This window comes from Antennarius striatus, chromosome 14 (genome assembly GCF_040054535.1).
Source record: "Antennarius striatus isolate MH-2024 chromosome 14, ASM4005453v1, whole genome shotgun sequence".
Lineage (NCBI taxonomy): Eukaryota > Metazoa > Chordata > Actinopteri > Lophiiformes > Antennariidae > Antennarius > Antennarius striatus.
In genome coordinates, this window is record NC_090789.1 from 14,792,402 (window position 1) to 14,811,013 (window position 18,612).

Here is an 18,612-nt window from a genome sequence, read left to right on the forward strand (position 1 = left end):
TGCAGTGAGACTGAGCCATCCGGATACATCTGGATTGTACAGCAGCATCCAAACCAACATTTAGTTTTATTTTTATATATATATATATATATATATATATATATATATTACAGTATATATAGATAGATACACAATATATTGATTTTTTTAAATAAACATGTTTGCATTTGGACTTACAGTATTTACTGTGGATTTAAGTGGATGAAAGTCTTTATTTTCTAATTTTATCATGACAAAGACGCTCACATAAGAACTGAACTGCTGCACTGATATTCAAATTAAGGTAAAAAAGCATTTCCCAAATTGCTGCTGCAGCATTTGAGCTTTTCTTCTACAACAGAGCCCGGTGACTGATAGTTATTTTTAAAATCTGTGCTTTCAACCCTTGCATAAAATAAGATCCTGTGTTCTGTAAATGCTCACATTTTCCTCTGGGATTCTACCTTTTAAAACCCCTATACTGAGGGATTCTGGAGGGCCTGGCAAACAAGACTAACTGCTAGAGGTGTCCTTTAGGCTTTCAAAGAACACTTCAAAGAAAACTTCTGGTGGGAAACTTGTATCAGTGGATTGATCGGCTGTCCTGTCTGCCTGTAGCTGGTTGGCTTAGTTTAGCACAGAGGCTGGAAACCAGGAGAAGTCACCAGCCTGCTTCTGTGTAAAGGTGTCAGCATCCAGCCGCTCACAAATTAAACAGAGAACACTGTATACACATGTTAACCTGCTGGACTCTGTGTTGATATTAATGTTCCAGTTTCTGGGCAAGATAACGAATTGATGTGAAATAACCAGAACATTGAAGTACTGTAGTCCTCATGTTACACAAATAAGGATTTGTACTCGACCTTAACCTACGCTAGGAGACTACACTTAATCACATTCTCAAAGGACAAAGTTTCTCAGTTTATTTATCCGAGTCACCATTAATTTCGGACAAGGTTTGTTCCAAACAGCAGGTCAGGACACTCACTTGTGTAGAGATGCAGCAAGTCCCCAAAGAACAAGTTGTTAGCGATGGTGTCTTGGAAAAGGTCAGTGGTTTCAAAGTAGTTTAATAGTTCAGAGAGAAAGATATTTAAAGAAAGAAAGAAAGATAATAAAACCAATAATTGTAATTATAATTACAAGAAGAAGAAGAAGTTAGAAGTTATTGTGACGATTTCTTCATCTTTTAACCTGGAACAAAAAACAAGGCCTTTAGTGGAATCACACATCTGTAACCTGGTACCGCTTGCTAAAGGACTAGGTCTCAACATAACCCCAATTAGTTCAAATACCACGTCATCAACATTTTGATTTGTGACCTTATTTGACTTTCTTAAAAATTTAAACTCAATCTGGATTTATCTTCAAGGAATACAGTTGAGACGTTATCTGATGATGACAATTTCCTGTCAGTGTATCTCTGGGACCAATTTTAATCTTTCCGCTCTGCATCATTACCGGATACTGACTGACTGACTGACTGACTGCTGTTTTCGGTCCACAGATCCCGACCACCGTACGCTCAATCCACCAGGATAAGATCCTGTCCCTCCGACAGCAGACTCAGTTCCTGTGGGAGGCCTATTTCTCTTCTGTGGAAAAGATAGTGCTGACCACGCTGGAGGTAAGGATGCAAGCAAACATGAACGCACACACAAACACATCCATCGGGCTTTAGGCCCATGCTTTCCTCTCTCCTGCTCCATCAACCAATCGTTCCCTCTGCTTTCATCATCTTATTCCTGGGCTTGAAGAATAAAAACAACTTGAAGAGTAAAAAAGAATGGTGGAGAAAACGCAAAAAAGAATGTTTTAGTGCATTTTCTCAGATGAAACTGCTATTTGTTTGTATCAAAGTCAAAAAGTCAAAGTCAGCTTTATTGTCAAGTGTACCATATATGCACGACATACAGTACCGATGAAATTCCAGTCCAAATTAACAAAGGACTATTTGCCTCTAAGGGCTTTTCTGTCCATACAGAGTAACATCCTCGACCCTTGACTCATGAGAGGAAAACACCCCATAAAGACCTTTAAGAGTTCACCTTAAATATTTTCTGAAGCGTCCCTCCACCCTGACCTGATATGTTCATGTGGATCTACTTTGCATCGGTTGTTCAGGCGAGAGACGTCTGTGACTAGAAAAACAATTCACCCATCCAACCTGAATCGCATTATTCAGTTTAAACAAGTTGTTTGCAGATGCAGACAGAACACCTGGGCCGACGGCGAGCATCACGCTGTGGTTCTTTATGTCTTCCTGCCGCCTCGATCGCATGTATCTCATCTTGCTTTTCACTTCCTTTCTCACCGCGTCGCCCCTCAAACGCTGCAGTTATCACTTCCCACATCTGTTGTCTGCATCACGCTTCTACACACCCTTAAAACACACACACCTGATGTATGCATTTTCACAACCTAGGATCTGTTTGATTTTAGCTCCCGTTCTGTTATCTAGCGTCTCTTCTCACTCCCTCTCTCTCTCTCACACTTACACACACACACACACACACACAGTCAGAAATTCATCTCCATATGTGTTTCTGACACACAGACACAGATGGCCCCCACCGGGCCACAACCTCCCTGACGGGTTGTCAGTCCACACTTAAAGAGCAAGGTGACACTGCCAGAGCCTCGGTGCGAGTGTGTTTTCACACAGAGTGCAGTGCAGTGCTGAACTCCTAATCCTGACTGACTGTCCTGTGAGGAGAGAACAGAGGGGGTGGCAGGACGGGTGAAAGAGGAAGAGGGGGTGACGCGTGTAAAACGGCGCTACTCTGACAGCCGACGCGATAACGAGCGACATTGTTTATTCATCCTGTCGATCCTGCAACCCCTCCTCCTCTTCCTCTTCCTCCCCCCACCCACCCCCCACTGAAGATCTCTGATGATACACACACTCCGACATGTTGACAGATTGAATCTCCTCTTGCGCGCTCACACACTCCCCCACATCCAATCCAAAAGCGCGTGGGTGTTTTTCGTGTGCGGAGTCGGCGAGCAAACGGCCCCACGCAACTTCAGCCTATCATTGCGCGTTTCCTGTCGGCAAAGCCGGGGTACATTTCGACCAATCACAAGGTCAATATTTGTTGGGCCCGTGCTGCCGGTACACCTATTAAAGCCACCTATTAGAGCTGAGCTCACACACTGCGCTGCCAGAGAAGTAGGATTTATCTATCACGCTCTAATTGGTTGATTGCGGCCGCTCCCTGGGTGAGATTGAGTCGTCCATCATGTCCCGACTAGGGGGGGGGGGGGGCTGCAGCCAAGCGAGCAGAATTGCCCCCTCAGAAGCAGCGAGGGTCTCTGGGTTTGTTTGTTTTTTTAAGATGGTAGGGAGTGTTTTTAAGGTGATAGGGAGTGTTTTTAAGGTGGTAGGGAGTGTTTTTAAGGTGGTGGTAGGGAGTGTTTTTAAGGTGGTAGTGAGTGTTTTTAAGGTGGTAGTGAGTGTTTTTAAGGTGGTAGTGAGTGTTTTTAAGGTGGTAGGGAGTGTTTTTAAAGTTGTGGTAGGGAGTGTTTTTAAGGTGGTAGTGAGTGTTTTTAAGGTGATAGGGAGTGTTTTTAAGGTGGTAGGGAGTGTTTTTAAGGTGGTGGTAGGGAGTGTTTTTAAGGTGGTAGGGAGTGTTTTTAAGGTGATAGGGAGTGTTTTTAAGGTGGTAGGGAGTGTTTTTAAGGTGGTAGTGAGTGTTTTTAAGGTGGTAGGGAGTGTTTTTAAAGTGGTGGTAGGGAGTGTTTTTAAGGTGGTAGTGAGTGTTTTTAAGGTGATAGGGAGTGTTTTTAAGGTGGTGGTAGGGAGTGTTTTTAAGGTGGTAGTGAGTGTTTTTAAGGTGGTAGGGAGTGTTTTTAAGGTGGTAGGGAGTGTTTTTAAGGTGGTAGGGAGTGTTTTTAAGGTGGTAGGGAGTGTTTTTTACAGAAGTCAACAGATTCTGAGTTAATCTGCGCAGGTGAGGCAAACAGTTATCGACTCTCCTCAGGGGAAGGCCAGAGACAAGGCCTGTTTTACTTCACCCCCCCCCCCCCCCCGCCTCCTTGTGATGAATTTTTATGTTGCTTTGTCAATAGCATTCCAGTAAACCCCTTCCAGGTGTGTCATTACCTTTTTTTTTTTTTTTTTTTTTACACTACAAACAGCTATGAGCCGTGTGGCTCTCCTCGTTCTCTCCATCCATACATCAGCGATTCGAGTCGCCCGGCCAGCAGCCGTCAGCTCGCCTCCGTAGCCATAAAGCACAGCCACAAAGCTGTGTCTTTATTTTTTTTTTTTACTGGAGCAATTTAGCGTGGCTCAAGGGCACGGCAGCAATATCTTTCTCATCTGCGCCTGCCGGTCGTGCAGAAGGCCCCCTGCGGCGAGTTGGGGTAAAAAAATAGCGCCCATTCCGTCTGACTGTTTGACTGACTGCTCTATTTGGGCCCTGGATGACTATTTAGTGCTGAGATTCAGAAGATGACTGTCTGGCTGCTTTCTTTCTTTTCTTTTTCCTGACGGCCTGCGTCTGTGCCAACGACCCGCACGGATTCCTTTGACTCGCCGCTCTGTTTACAGGGAGGAAAAAAAAAAAAGGAGCTCTGTTTGATTTTTCTACTAAAGAATTATTACACAATAGCATTGGATTTATTTCAGCTCAGCTTTGTGCTGCAGCGATTCACTCTTGACACGATCAATAGCTGCTATTGAGGTGATACAAAGCAAACATTTGGAAAGCTCAGTCAGCCTCTGACTTCCATCTAACGCCTACAGCCTCAGTTTTATGTCAGTTTTTTCTGCCGCTCTAAAGTTTCTAGCTGGGTTTGGAATAATACTCTGAATATCAGTCTGAATTGAAATGAGGGTATTGGAAGTTGGAACATTATCCGTGTTGGTATTCGATCACATTTATGACTATCCTCTCCTTGGACTTTTTTTTTTTTTTTTTCTTGCAGAATCTCATTTTGCAGCGCGAAACGTTTTATAGCTGCGATTACAAGGATCATCAATCAAATTCTTAATATTTCATCTGCCATAATCTGAGAGGCAGACGCTTGTTCCGTTATTAACAGAAAATATTTCTGATTTTTATGACTCCTCAGCGATGGGAGTGAAATGTTAGTCAGATGTATTTTTCCTGTGTTGTAACTCACTTTGTTTCTGAGCTCAATAGGAACCCTCACCAGTGGAGTACAGGGAGTCTGCTGTAATTAAAATGACACAAGTTTGATCCTGGCAACAACAGCATGTCCATTATTTGCTTTCAGCCTGTCAAAGAAATGCAAATCTCTGAATCCCTTTAAACTCCCGCTGAAAGGCTTCAGAGTTTGATCAGTCAGGTTTTTTTTTCTATGGTCCTGTCTGTCACGGCTTGTTTGATTAATGAATATTCTGCATGTCTTCAGCTTCATCTTATATTTATTTTATGATCTTTTTGGAAGGGTATAACTATATGCTATTGGTTGCATTATGTTAATTACTTTAGAGATCAAAAGGCAGAATTTCCTGTCATCTGCTGATTTAATTTTTTCTATCTAATGGAATTTTAATTCTGTGAAATACAATGCCTGGCCAAAAAAAAGGAAAACCACCACCTAGATTTAACTAAGAAAAAATGTACGAGCCTCCTGTTGGATAGTTGACTGCATTTCAACAACAGTATGTTCCCAAAGATTGTCAGCTGACTACTGAATACATGGATGTATATGGATGTTTCCCTCCCTGATGCATGGGCTTATTACCAGATGACAATTCCAGGATTGATTGGGTTCAGATTGTGACAGAGTGGTTCAGGGAGCACGAAGACATCAGTTTCACAAAAGGGATCGACCACCAGAGTCCAGAGCTTAACCCCACTGAGAGTCTGTGGGATGTGCTGGAGAAGACTTAGTGCAGCGGTCAGACTCCACCACCATCAATACAAGACCTTGGTGATAAATGAATGCAACACTGAATGGAAATAAATCTTGTGAAATTGCAGAAGCTCATTAAAACAGCTTTAGAGCCATAATTAAAGCCAAAGGTGGTCCAAAGAAATATTAGAGTCCACAGCCTTTTTTTGGTGGAGACTATTTTTTTGGCTTATATGTGTGTGTTATACTGTATATACAAATTCTGGTTTATCCATATACATCCTCATTTCAGAAACAAATCCCGGAATACAAATATGAGGTATACGTATTATAATATCAGTGAACCTCTTAACCTGCAGGACAATCAGGTCAGGTGTTTCTGATCATTTCACAACTCTTCCAGTCTTTCGTTTCCTGCTATCCAAACTTTTTGAAGGGCTTTGTTGACGTAAAAATATCAGAAAAAGTGTATATTTACAAAAATCAATGAAGTTGATGAGGTGAGACATGAAATGAATTGTCTTGAATTGAACAGATGTCAAAAGGATTGTGGTATTATCACTTTTTTACATGACTTCTTTTCAAATAAAGCTGGCAATAGTATGTTCTGGGATTTTAAGTCAGTCCAGCTCCAATATTTACAATCTGTGAGACACGTAGGGAAAAAGAACTTCATTGTAATGACGGAAGAGAGAGGAAGAGCAACAGAAGAGAATCACACTGGACTGGATGTCATCATAAAAGCCATCACTCTTGTGTTTAACCTCATTCTCGTGTGTGTGTGTGTGTGTGTGTGTGTGTTCAGATCATCCAGGACCGGGTGCTGGAGCACGGCTCCAGGAGCAGCCTGATGTGGAACAGCCACCCCGGGGGGCTGTTCTCCCTGCCGCAGTACTCCGGTTACCTGGGAGACTTCCCCTTTTACTACGCCACACTGGGTGAGTCACACACTGTTCACAAGCATTTCATAACCGCTGTCGCACCGCAGTCGCAGCCGTACACGCTTCTGCAGCGTGATTTGATCGGTTGACCACGACCCCCACTCCTGATCTACTGCTCCCCTCCACTGACTGGGTGGAGCAGCTAGTGGACTGGAGCAGCGGGCCTTTGACGGATGTTTGTATTACACACACACACACACACACACACACACACACCAACCCGTCCATCACCGGTTTTTGGAGTCAGCAGTGCTACTGCCGCCACGGTTCAGCAGCGCCGAGTTTTCCCCCTCCACATATCTGTGACCCGGGAACCTCTCCATCCCTCACTGCTTTACTCCATCATCAACTGGTGCTGCTGCAACAAACACACACACACACACACACACACACACACACACACACACACACACACACAAATTCAGCTGATGGAGCAGATGGAGAACTCATATAAAAGCGGATGAGCGTGGTGACAGGCGTGGATTACGGCACTGGCGAGTGTATTTTGAGAAAGCAATTACAAAAACAGACCTTTTTTTAGGAGACAAGGTGGGTTGTCACTGATGTGTGAAAGAGGAAAGTCAAAGGAGGGGAGTTGGTGTTGTTCTGCAAGAGCTGATAACAACAGTCTCTCTCTCACACACACACACACACACACACACACTCCTCATGCATTCAGCACAACACGAGTGGAGCTTTGCTTTTGTAAAGTGACCGTCTCGTTTAAAAGATGGAGATATTTTCCCTGAAGCCAGAATTTATAATTGAAAGTAATTAAAATCCCATTAAAAAAAATTAATATGTGGTCGTTTAATTCCTTAAATTAAGTAATAAAAAACATTTTGTAACTAAATTGAAGATATTATGAGCAATTAAAATAATAATAATTTGAGTTCTATGACAATGAATTCAATCATAAAACAGAATGGTGTTAAAACTTCAATGAGGAAACATTCAAGAACAATCCCAGTAAAACATTTATTACTGCCGTTTACTGCTGTTACTCAGCAGGTCTACCAGAACGCTTTTTACTGCTGAATGCTGCATCCATACGTTCTGCTTAATATGATTTTTTTTTTTTATGGCCGTCGCTCTTCTGTGACGGTCTTTCCACACCTTTTAAGAAATAAACTGCGAGGACAAGCTGGCATTCACGTGCGGATGTCGGCCGATCGGGCCTGAGCTGTCCTCTTCTGACATTCAGAGCAGATTTTATAAAACAAACATGTCCATATACTTTTGTCCATTAGGGTACATTAGGCAACTGGTGTCAAAGTGGATATTAAATGTCCTCCAATTGCTGAAGCAACCCTAAACCAGACTTTTATGTTGCTATGAGCCTTTAACTGGTGAGATGTTTAATGTGCTGCATTAAAAGAAAAAGCCAATAAAAAACCATGTCCTGAAGACTGAAAACAGGATGCACATTCAAAATCTAAAATACACCACATGACTCTCATTCCACTCCAGGTTTTGCTCTGCATTTCATAAAAGCCAGTTTATGGGCTTGTTACAAATTTACATCCCAGGTGTTCAAAAACTCTGCACACTCTTTAACTTTTTCATCACAAATCACGAGGACAGCTTAGCAAGTTTTAAGACTGCGTATATTTTCTCGTCATAAAAGTTGCTCGGCGGCGCAAAGGAGAAATCTATCTCCTCCGCGCTATGCTTTGTTGGTTTTGGATTAGATTAGATTTATATTAGGGAAAAGTTGAGCGTCCTCTACGATCCGCCTTGCTTAATATCTTATTTCCTGCTCATTTTCAGCCTCGATTACTCTATTCCACCGTCAAGTGCGACTGAATTTAAAGTCACATCAGTAAGAACGGATCCAGCCAGAGAGTTTCCACGCTAGAAATATTCAGTGATCAAGAGACTTGGTGTTTTTCAAAACACGTTTAGATTGAATATTTTACAGCTGGCTTGGATATTCTGACAATTAAATCTTCCCTATTTTTGAACTGCTTCCAGACTTTCAAGTAACGCCTTTCACTTAAAAAGAGGGCTGAAGTGTTTTGGATTGAGTGTTCACTTCGTCTCCGGCTTCATTCTCTTCAAACAGACAGTTTTACTGATGGATGACAGCTGGCTCACTGTGGTAGGTTTTGAGATGAATTAAGGAATAACTGTTGCTGTTCTTGTTGTTGTGCAGGTATTAAACCGTACCCCAAGTTTACTGCAGTCATCCATGCAGTCTCCCCTCTGGTGTCCCAGTCCCAGCCCATCCTCAAGCTGCTGGTAGCCGTGGCCAAGTCCCAGTACTGTGCACAGGTAAAGGGTTTTCATGTGTGTGTGTGCGTATCTATATGTGTGTGTGTTTTACATCAGTTGCATTGAATTAGAGCAGCTACATCTGTCTCCATGGCAGCAGAACCCCCTCAGCACCGCTGGGGTCGGTGTGTATCGATTCCTCTGCTCGCTGCTCACCAGTACGGGAAATGAAATGGAATTCACTCCCCAGTAGCTGCGCGGGTGTGTGAGTGGGTGTGTGAGTGGGTGTGTGAGTGGGTGTGTGAGTGGGTGTGTGCGTACGTGCGTGCGTTTGTTTGTTTGGCCACCAAAATGTATGAGTAAACAGGTTTGTGTTTTGTGTAGGAGGCTTGTGTGTCAATGCGAGTGCAGCACATGAATGTGTGTGTGTGTGTGTGTGTTTGTGTGTTTGGGCCCGGTAATACTGTATACAACATTGGTGTGTGTGTTTGCGTGGGAGGGATTCTCACATGTTTTTTTATCCATGTGAGTGGTCACCATGTTTCTGTGTACATTCTTCTTATGTGAAATGAGTTGGCCCAGTGTGGAAACCTGACCTTTGACATCACAAATACTTGATGTGTGTTTTATTTCCTGTGAGGGAATCATATAGTTTCCATTAAACTACAGAAACGAATTTTTTCTGAGATTAAAGGGATTCCAGCACCTAAATCCCCATAAGATTTCCTTCCAAACTTCTAAACTAACTTCTTTTTTGGTTCCTTTTTTTTTACACATCACAACACCACATCTAAGACCTCCTGTGCACCACCTCTGTTTACATCCTCCGCCTCAAACATAGTGAGGAGGAAGACGTGGGGATGGATTTCAAAAACACCATGAAATTGGTGCCTTTTTCTGTTTTTTTTATTGTTTGTATTTTGTATTTCTACGGTTACCAGTTGAATTCAGTCTCGCCTCACGAAAGGGTTTTTTGAGACTGGTGGATATTTTTACGAAACCCTGAAGGGGTTATACATTATTTCGGTTTTTTGAGTTAACATGAGTTGAAATTATCAAGGGGCTATTTTCAGTATTTTCTTTTTGATGAAACACATCCTTGTTTGGTGATCTTGACTCCGAAACAGCTGGCGTCCAATCGGCAGACAGAGGCATGGAAATAAAAACAGTAGTGAGATATTAATATGCATTCAGAGCTGCTTTATAAATAACTACATAACATGTTATCGCTCTACCTTCTATGGTTTGTGGCTATTTAATGCTGTGCTCACAGGGTGACAGCCTGACAGACCTTATTTCTGGTGAAGTTGTTGAGCTCGTCGGTTTCAGTCGATATCAAGAGAGGTGAATCCTCAAACATTATTAAACCAAAGGAACATCAGGGGTGAGGAGAAAACTCAGCCTTCGCCACTGTTGTGGAGGTTTCTGCTATTCTACCAGCCGATGAGGTAAAGGATATAAATATATGAAATCAAGGGGAGAATAAAGGATCAGGGAGAGAGGAGGAGGCTACGTTGGACACGAGAAAGCCTCTTCTCTTCTTCAGTTCTGAACTGACGAAGCGTCTCGGATGAGAGGCGAAACGTTTTCAAGAAACTTTCTTAAAGTCCAGTGGATTGATTTAAACATCTTTGGACAACCATCACCTGGATAACTGAGAACCTGCACAGACATCTAGAAAGCGTCTTGCTTTCTGACACGTTGGCGGCCTCATGCTGAGCGTGTGAATGTGTGCATGAAGCATCTCCACCAGTCTGTGTTACACACACACACACACACACGCACATTCTTTGCCATTTGTCACACACAAACACACACAGGTATAACACCCACCAACAACACCCTGAGAGCTCTCAGAGAAGCCGTCTGTCTTTCTAATCAAACAGAAACGGAGCCCCTGTAAGACTGAATTAACACCTTCTCTGCTGAGTGTGTGCATGAAGACGCTGACTGGAGCGCTGCTGTATCACACGATCACACTCGCATTAGATATATACTTTATTAATCCCAAAGGATATTCAGTAATGGTTCTTGTTTTGTCTTTATCTGTATTTGTAGGTAATGATGAGACCATTTTGCCATTCATCTCAAGCCAGTGTTATTTTTCCTTTTATTCCCTGTTTAGTCTGCTGTAGGCAGTGCATCTTAACACTGGTGTCCAATCAGCATCCAGCTCAGGCTTTGGCTGGTTCACTCAGGGTGCAGATACCCCAAGGCGAACCACTGCTGCGCATCACGCAACTATCATCAGATTAATGTGAAGGATTATTGATCCAGGGAGATTTTTGTGTTTTGCTTCCAGTAGTACTGCAGCTCTGTGCCTGAACAACTGGTGTGTTCACATTCACGTCAGCAGAGGAGAATTTATACCAGCCTCGGAGTGCAGAGGTTTCAGGCCGATGCAATCCTGATTTATCCCTGCTGACTACCAGGGGAGGAATCCGGTCCTATTTGCAGATTCAGGGTTAATTAAACGTCCAGCTCACAGACTCCATCAGAACCATCCTGAAAATATCAAACATGCTGTACTGATGAAGTATTAACCATTTCTCATCCCTAATTTTATTTTTTTAACAATTGTTATTAGTTGCTTTTTTTCCAGTCATTTTATCATTAGTGTAGCTAAGTTTTAGACTTTATAAACTGCATTTCTGGGGCGGTAGTGTATATATATATATATATATATATATATATATATATATATATATATATATACACACACACACACATACTGTCAGGCAATTAATTAAAAAATTAAAACTAAATTAAAAAATTAATCTAATTACAGTATTTGTAATTAATTAATCTAATCACATTTTAATCTCATACCTGCTAAAGGCCTCCAAATAGAATTTGAGAAGAAGAATTTGAATTCTATGACATTACAAATATAAATGTACAGTATATGTTTCAACTAACTAGAGTGTGCCACTAATTTCTCTCCAGGAATTAAGTCAGTATATAAAATAAAATTACCACAGCAACATAAGATTAATGCTACTCCTAGATTTTCTACCTACAAAACAAATCAAAATTGAAATTCAAACTGTAGCATAATTCTGTACACTTTGGAAATGGAGTCAAGGACTTTGACAGATGGTTGTACTTCAGCATGAGCCAAAGTTCAGACAACAGCAAAGCAAGCTTTTTTTTTTAAATGACATTTTCATCATCTGTTCAAAACATTTTCATTTGGACGGTGTTGATTTCACACGTGAGCACAGAGTCTTCATTTATACACACACCTGTCTGCTGTGTGTGTGTGTGTGCGTGTGTGTGTTTGTGTGTGTGTACATCCCTCATTAGGTATTAATGAATCCCTCTGAGGAAATGCAGCGAATAGGGATGGTTAACTCCATGTGGCGTTACCACGTCGACTGACCTGCAGGTCGTTCAAACACCAGACTCGCATGAACTGCATGTGAGGAACACGACTCCTTCATGTAAAAAAAAAAAAAAAAGTCTTACTGGAGGCGGAGCGTGAATCATATGGGCTGGAAAACGTGTAGGGAAACACAATGTGGCTGGAAATGAGACGTGAAATGTGACGTGATTGATTACAGACTGAACTGTACGAGCCATACCGCTATGTAAGTGGAAATATTTGATCACGTCAGCGTGCCTCTGGCTCTGTAGTTCAGTCAGCCTCTTGATAAGGTGACATTTGCTTCGCTGCCGGTAACATAAATGTCACATGCTCAGTGTATTGACTCTGGAAAAACACGACTGACTTGTTTTTGTTGCTGTGAATTGAGTTAGTTAGGTAGTGCTGGTGATAAAATCTCTCTTCAATCTTTCAGATCATTGTCCTGTGGAACTGTGACAAGCCCCTCCCTGCCAAACACCGCTGGCCCGCCACCTCAGTGCCCGTCGTCGTCATCGAGGGAGAGAATAAGGTGGGGATGCTCCCCCTTTGGGTTACCTGGGAGCTGTGATCGCTATCATTTCTAATTATGCAGCTCATCTTATGCGTATTCTCAAACACCTAAGCCACTATATCTCAGCAAATGTTGTTCAGTCCAGAAGATAATGAGGTTCGATTTGTGTCGCACTGACTCCATTAAAACAAACAGTTGGTGTAGTTTTAATTAAAGCTTAGTAATAGATAGAATATACAGTATGTTCAGAGGCTAGCACATATTGCTATTGAAGATAAGGAGGCAATTTAAGCGTCTGTGGTAGCATTTATTCATTTTAATCTATTTATTGCTTTTTCTTCTGAAATCCAATCCAGTAATCTAATCTGAAAAAGTGACAAACCCATCTAGAGAGAGGAGTTAAGAGATTGAGATTACATCATAATAGTACACAATTCATACCAAAATTAAGATGAAACATTTATATAATTTAAACTCATACGCCTGTTTCAAAAATAATTTTGTTCCGGTCAAATTAATAAGGAAATAGTTACCAGTAAATTAGAAAAAATAAAGCAGGAAATCAAAAGATCAAAGAGGATGAACAGGATGATGGTTCCTCGTATTTCCAACATTACAGTTTATGCACCAATTATTGATTAATGGATGACTCCTTTCTGCTTTAAAATTCTTCTGTTCTGGGAACACGAAGGTGTAAAGATGACTTAGAGGAGTGAAATGTGTCCTAAATATAGTTTTTTTTTGTGGGGTGACATTTTTCTCAGCGGTTTCAGGCTCCAGTTCTTTTCTGTTTTTTGTGACTGACACTCACAAAGAGACACGTTTCAACCCCCCCAGCAGACACAACACAGCCCCCGAGCAAGTCTGTGTGGCATTTTTTTATGACAGCCGTGTTTGGCTTTGATGGTGTTTGAAGGGGTTGCCGTGTTTATTGTTGACCTCCCTGTGACCCCCCCTTGTCCAAGTTAAAGGTCAGGCGTGGAAACACAGGGAGACGTTCCCTCTGGATGCTGATTGGAGCTGCTTGGTTTTACGGTTCCTGAGCTGAAGGTTGTTGTTTTTACAGAAACAGGATGTGATCGCTCCTCTGTGACGTCGGTCTAAAAAACCAAAGTTGCCCCCCACATCCACCCATCCCCCTCCTATGAGAACTAAACTTCAGCTGCTAATCAGAGGAGCAGGTTTTCACATCAGTGTCAGTCACCTGGCAATGAGCTTGTTCCGTGGTTTACCCCTCCCTGTGCCTTGGGGGGGGGGGTTGTCTTCAGTTGTCAATCACAGAAGGGAGGGCTCCCTGTATAAGTGTGTGTCTATGACTTAGTTGTGTACCGCTGTTGTGTTTCTGTGTGTGCGTGCCAGACGGCCTGTGGTTGTGGAACACTCTGTTCTCACTGCGGCGAGCCAAGCTGTGTTCCTCCACCCCACAGAGAGAGATTTCACCTGACATCTTCTCATACCTTTTCTTTCATCTCCTCCTTCTTCCTGCTCTTCTTTTTGTCCCTCCCCCTCAGTTCTTTCCTTTTCGTCTGTCTTATTGCGTCTCCCAATCTGCCCCGTTCTCTCCTTCCTCCTGTTTTGCAGACCTGCAGGCAGAATTTAAGGCAGCCCTTTAGTTTTTCTACTGTGAAGGTCTACTAATTTGGATTCAGACATGGTCAGGAAGAAAATTTGAATAAAGTCAAAATATATATCTGTCAGTATTCATCGGTTTACATTGTTGGAATTAAAGAAGAAAAAAAGGGTGCCTTCAAAAACGAGACCATATGAAAAAGTTTAATTTAAAAATCTCTCACGGGTTTCTAAAATTCCAAAATTCCCATGGGGAAAAATGCATTTCACACATCTTTCCTGCCACAAATCAATCAATCAATCAACTTTTATTTATATAGCGCTTAATCACATCTGAAGACATTTCAAAGCGCTTTACAGATAGAAAGCCAGCAATGCCCTCCAGAGTAAGCATAAGCGACGGTGGCGGGGAAAATCTCCCTCATTGAGGAAGAAACTCCGGTCAGGACCCAGGCCCTGGAGGGAGGTCATCGCCTTGATCGGTTGGTTGGGAAAAAGAAATATACTGGGGATAGAGATAGGTCAAGGAAAGGAGAGAGACACAGAGAGACTAATAAATTCTAGAAGCATAGAAAGGTAAAGAAAGAGAAGTGACAGGAGCTCCAGAGTATCTCCTTTTAACGGGAGAGACGGAGAAAAATACCCTCAGCAGCCTAGGCCTATAGCAGCATGTCTAGTGGGGTGTTTGTTATTTCCAATTGTAGGCTCTATCAAAGAGGCTTCAGCCCAATAATAATGACTTCAGTTTTGTTACTGTTCAACATTAAGAAAGTGTGAAGCATCCAGGATTTAATATCCTGATCAATTTAATTAGCTGATCAGATTCATTTGTTTTAATTCATAAATATAATTGTGTATCGTCTGCATAGCACTGAAAATTAATGTTATGTTTCCTTAAAATATTTCCCAATGGTACCATATATAAATTAAACAGAATTGGCTCCAGAACAGAGCCATGAGGTACTCCACAGGTGAGAGTCCCTCGATCTGAAGATTTATTATTGACATAGACAAACTGAAATCGGTCGGATAGATAGGAACTAAACCAAATGGCCTTGGTCTGTTTGCATCTGATAGTTTAAAGTATGATGTGTCTCATTGAAGCAAGAAACAGAACGTCAGGAGGGAAAAGCAACAGAATCTGAATTACCAGTTTTTTTCTTTCTTTTGTTTTAACTCTAATAAGTTTTTTTGTCTTTAAGTTGGATTTAAAAACATTTACAGATTCTGTCTAGAAGAGTGACAAAAATGGAACCATGAATTTCAAAGTAATCTTTTTAAAGTGGACTGTTTTTGGTTTGCGCTCTGTGTAAACCTTCTAGATTTAAAAAGCCCTTCATGGAAAAATTCAACGTATTTTTCACCTTGTGATAGATTATAATGGTTTCCATTCACAGTTTGTGCTAATTTAGCACCAAACATTCAGCATCCCAAGTCTGGATCCACCCAAAAAAACTTCACTTTATTTATGCATAACTCCAATCCAACAACTGTTCCTGGAAGTAATCTTAGCCTGATTTAACTATTGTTGCTTACAGCAAAGTGCTGTTTCTCTGGGCCATCTCTATCTGAATTAGCCCATTTATTTACTCACTGCCTGCTAATCATTTTCAGAACTGAGATCCCCATGCTGCCAATCTGTCAAGACCCACAGAATATTGTGTTCTATAACAGTGTCAATATCAAAACTACCAAAACAAGGAGTAGACTTTCTTCTTTCATCCTTTTGTTTCTAGTTCATTCCATTCTTTTGTAATTGGTAGTAGAACGTAGGTTGACCACACTGACCACACCCTATAGGGTTCATATTTCTTCAATTATTTCTTCCTCTGTCCAGCACAGCCAACGGTGGCAGATGATTTAAGCTGTCTTAGAATCCCGATAGCCTTCGATGTGGTTTCCACTCGCTGGCGGTCCTCCTCTGTCCTTTCACTCACTCTTTTGCCGTCTTCCTTCAGAGAAGAGGCGAAGCGCTGGAGGGAGACTCCTGCTGTTAAAGCTCACATTCCTGGAGAGCCCCAGGAAGCCCCGGGCTAATATGTCGCACTTCTGACATGACAAACCAGCTGGGAGTTGGAATCACCAGTCTCTCGTCCTCCATTGCCCTCTTTCCTTTTTGCTGTTTGTCTTGATGACACCCCCCCCCCCCCCTGTCTGTTTGGCCGCTCTTCTTTCAGCTCTTTGCTGGCTGTGACACATTCTGAGGGAAAAAAAGCAAGTGGAGCCAGGACTAGGATTGTTTTTCTGTTTATGCCCGCAGGAAATTAGAGCAGTATTGAAGAGAAATTACTTCTCTTCCCTTTTCTTCATCTGTAAATATAATTTAGCTTTAAACGTCTCAGCTGCAGTTTTTTCTCTAGAAGGTGTCGGACAGACGAGACCTCCACCGTATTTCTGTCCATCGGAATGTTCATTTAAAAGGAAGCTTCCAAATTATTAGCGCTTCATTAATAGAAACGTATCTTACGTTATTCTAGAATTGAAATGTCCAACTTAAATGTGACAGCTATGTGTTTGGAATAAAGCTGCTTTCTTTCCTTATCATAAGAATTATAACAAGGCAATGTAGAATCTGAAACACAATGGTATCATCTCACTTTGAGCTTTCAAACATTATTGATAGTAGTTAAGTTCATTTATAGTGGTCTCTGATATGTTACACACAAACTGATGTAAAGTTATATTTAAAAAAAATAGATATACTTTGGGGTTTTTTTAGTTTTTGTTGGATGGTGGAAATAAATTGAATGCATCACCATGGTAACAACATGATTTAATGGATATTTTTCTGTATTTTATATCGTGTACTGATTAACATGAATCTTAGCTGGCAGCAGTAGAATGAATAGCAGGCTTGGACAATGAGGCGAGACACTGTTCATTGTGTGGGAGTGAAGTCCGGTTGAGAAGTGGAACCTGCTGGCAGGATAACAATGCCAGGTGTTTACCATGTAAACAGGTCAACACCAACCATTCCTGAATGCAAATGTAAAAAGCTCTCCGGTCAGGCGGTGTTTTATAAATGTTTTATAAGTGTTCTCTGTGACGCCTAACTCTGAGGCCCCGTCCACACGGTGCTGGATCTTTTCGAAATTGCTAGTTTTTTGTTGCGGTTGTGCCTATCCGGGTCAAAAACATTTTGCAAACGCTGGCCGAAGTAAAGTTTTTTGAAAACGCTGGGTCTGCATTGTCGTGTAGACATGTAAAAACATATACATGTACAAACAGAATGGACAAAGTTCAAACCGGCTAATTCATTTATTCATTCATTCATGTTCCTCGCAAAAAACGCAGACTCCAGTTCTGGGTCAGACCAGGTCACGCTGCCCCCTGGTGAAGAACTCTGTGATGGAGGTCATCATCCAGGAGGAACGGCGTAAATTTCCACATGTCCCGGTCCTCTCTCCTGTCGTTCTCAGAGTTATTTTGCTGCTAAACGTGTTGATCAACGCATTTCTGAGGCATCTTTATTTAAAAAATGTTTTATTATTTTTAACGTTATCGTAGCGTTAGGCTCTGGACAAACCACCTGGTTGCAGATCTGTGAGCCTCTTGTAACGACTGAAAGAACATTTATTGGTGTAGCTGGGTTCTTCTGTACATGGGCTCTAATCAATAGTTTTATATTGGACAGACTGATTGACTGCCTGTATTTGAACGGGGTCACGGTATTGATGAACTCACAAGAAATTGTCACCAGACTGCGGTACATCTGAGCGCGTGGAGACTTACGGTTCCTGACAGTATTTTTTTTTTGTCGGTTGTTTTGACCCACGACTAGACTGATCGTCACCTCCTCTGTTTGTGTCATTTTTTAATGGCTGTTTTCAGCAAAAGAAGGTCTAAAAGCTGTCCAGAGGCTACCTGCCAGCATCAGAGTTAGCAACCAGCAGGACAAAGTGGCTAATTAAGCAGATAAAGCAGCAGATAGTTCCCTCAGGGTTTGTTGGTGGAGACCGAACTCAGAGCTAAAAGGAAAGCCAATAATTGACTCACAGGCCAAACGAATGCTGCCGCTCAGGGTGTACAGAGTTCTGTTTTTTTTGGTTTATTGTTAACAAGTTCACAGCACAGAAGGTGACGTCTCATTTAGTTTATCTCTGCTTCCTTTAAAAAAACCCATCAGAATCACTTTTCTGTCGTGTCCCATCATGCCACTGGGGTTTTAATCTGGAGGGACACCTAATCATTTGCTTCTT

General features: G+C 41.8%; 1 protein-coding gene across 2 annotated transcripts in view; it reads left to right on the forward strand.

Moving 5' to 3' along the window:
- ext1b (exostosin glycosyltransferase 1b) overlaps nucleotides 1–18,612 on the forward strand; it is a 105,395-nt gene that overhangs the window by 81,837 nt on the left and 4,946 nt on the right. For both annotated transcript variants that reach the window (XM_068333809.1, XM_068333808.1), the window contains exons 4-7: nucleotides 1,490–1,609; nucleotides 6,617–6,749; nucleotides 8,908–9,026; nucleotides 12,767–12,862. In XM_068333809.1, coding sequence (XP_068189910.1) covers nucleotides 1,490–1,609; nucleotides 6,617–6,749; nucleotides 8,908–9,026; nucleotides 12,767–12,862 — 468 coding nt within the window. The remainder of the gene's footprint in view (nucleotides 1–1,489; nucleotides 1,610–6,616; nucleotides 6,750–8,907; nucleotides 9,027–12,766; nucleotides 12,863–18,612) is intronic.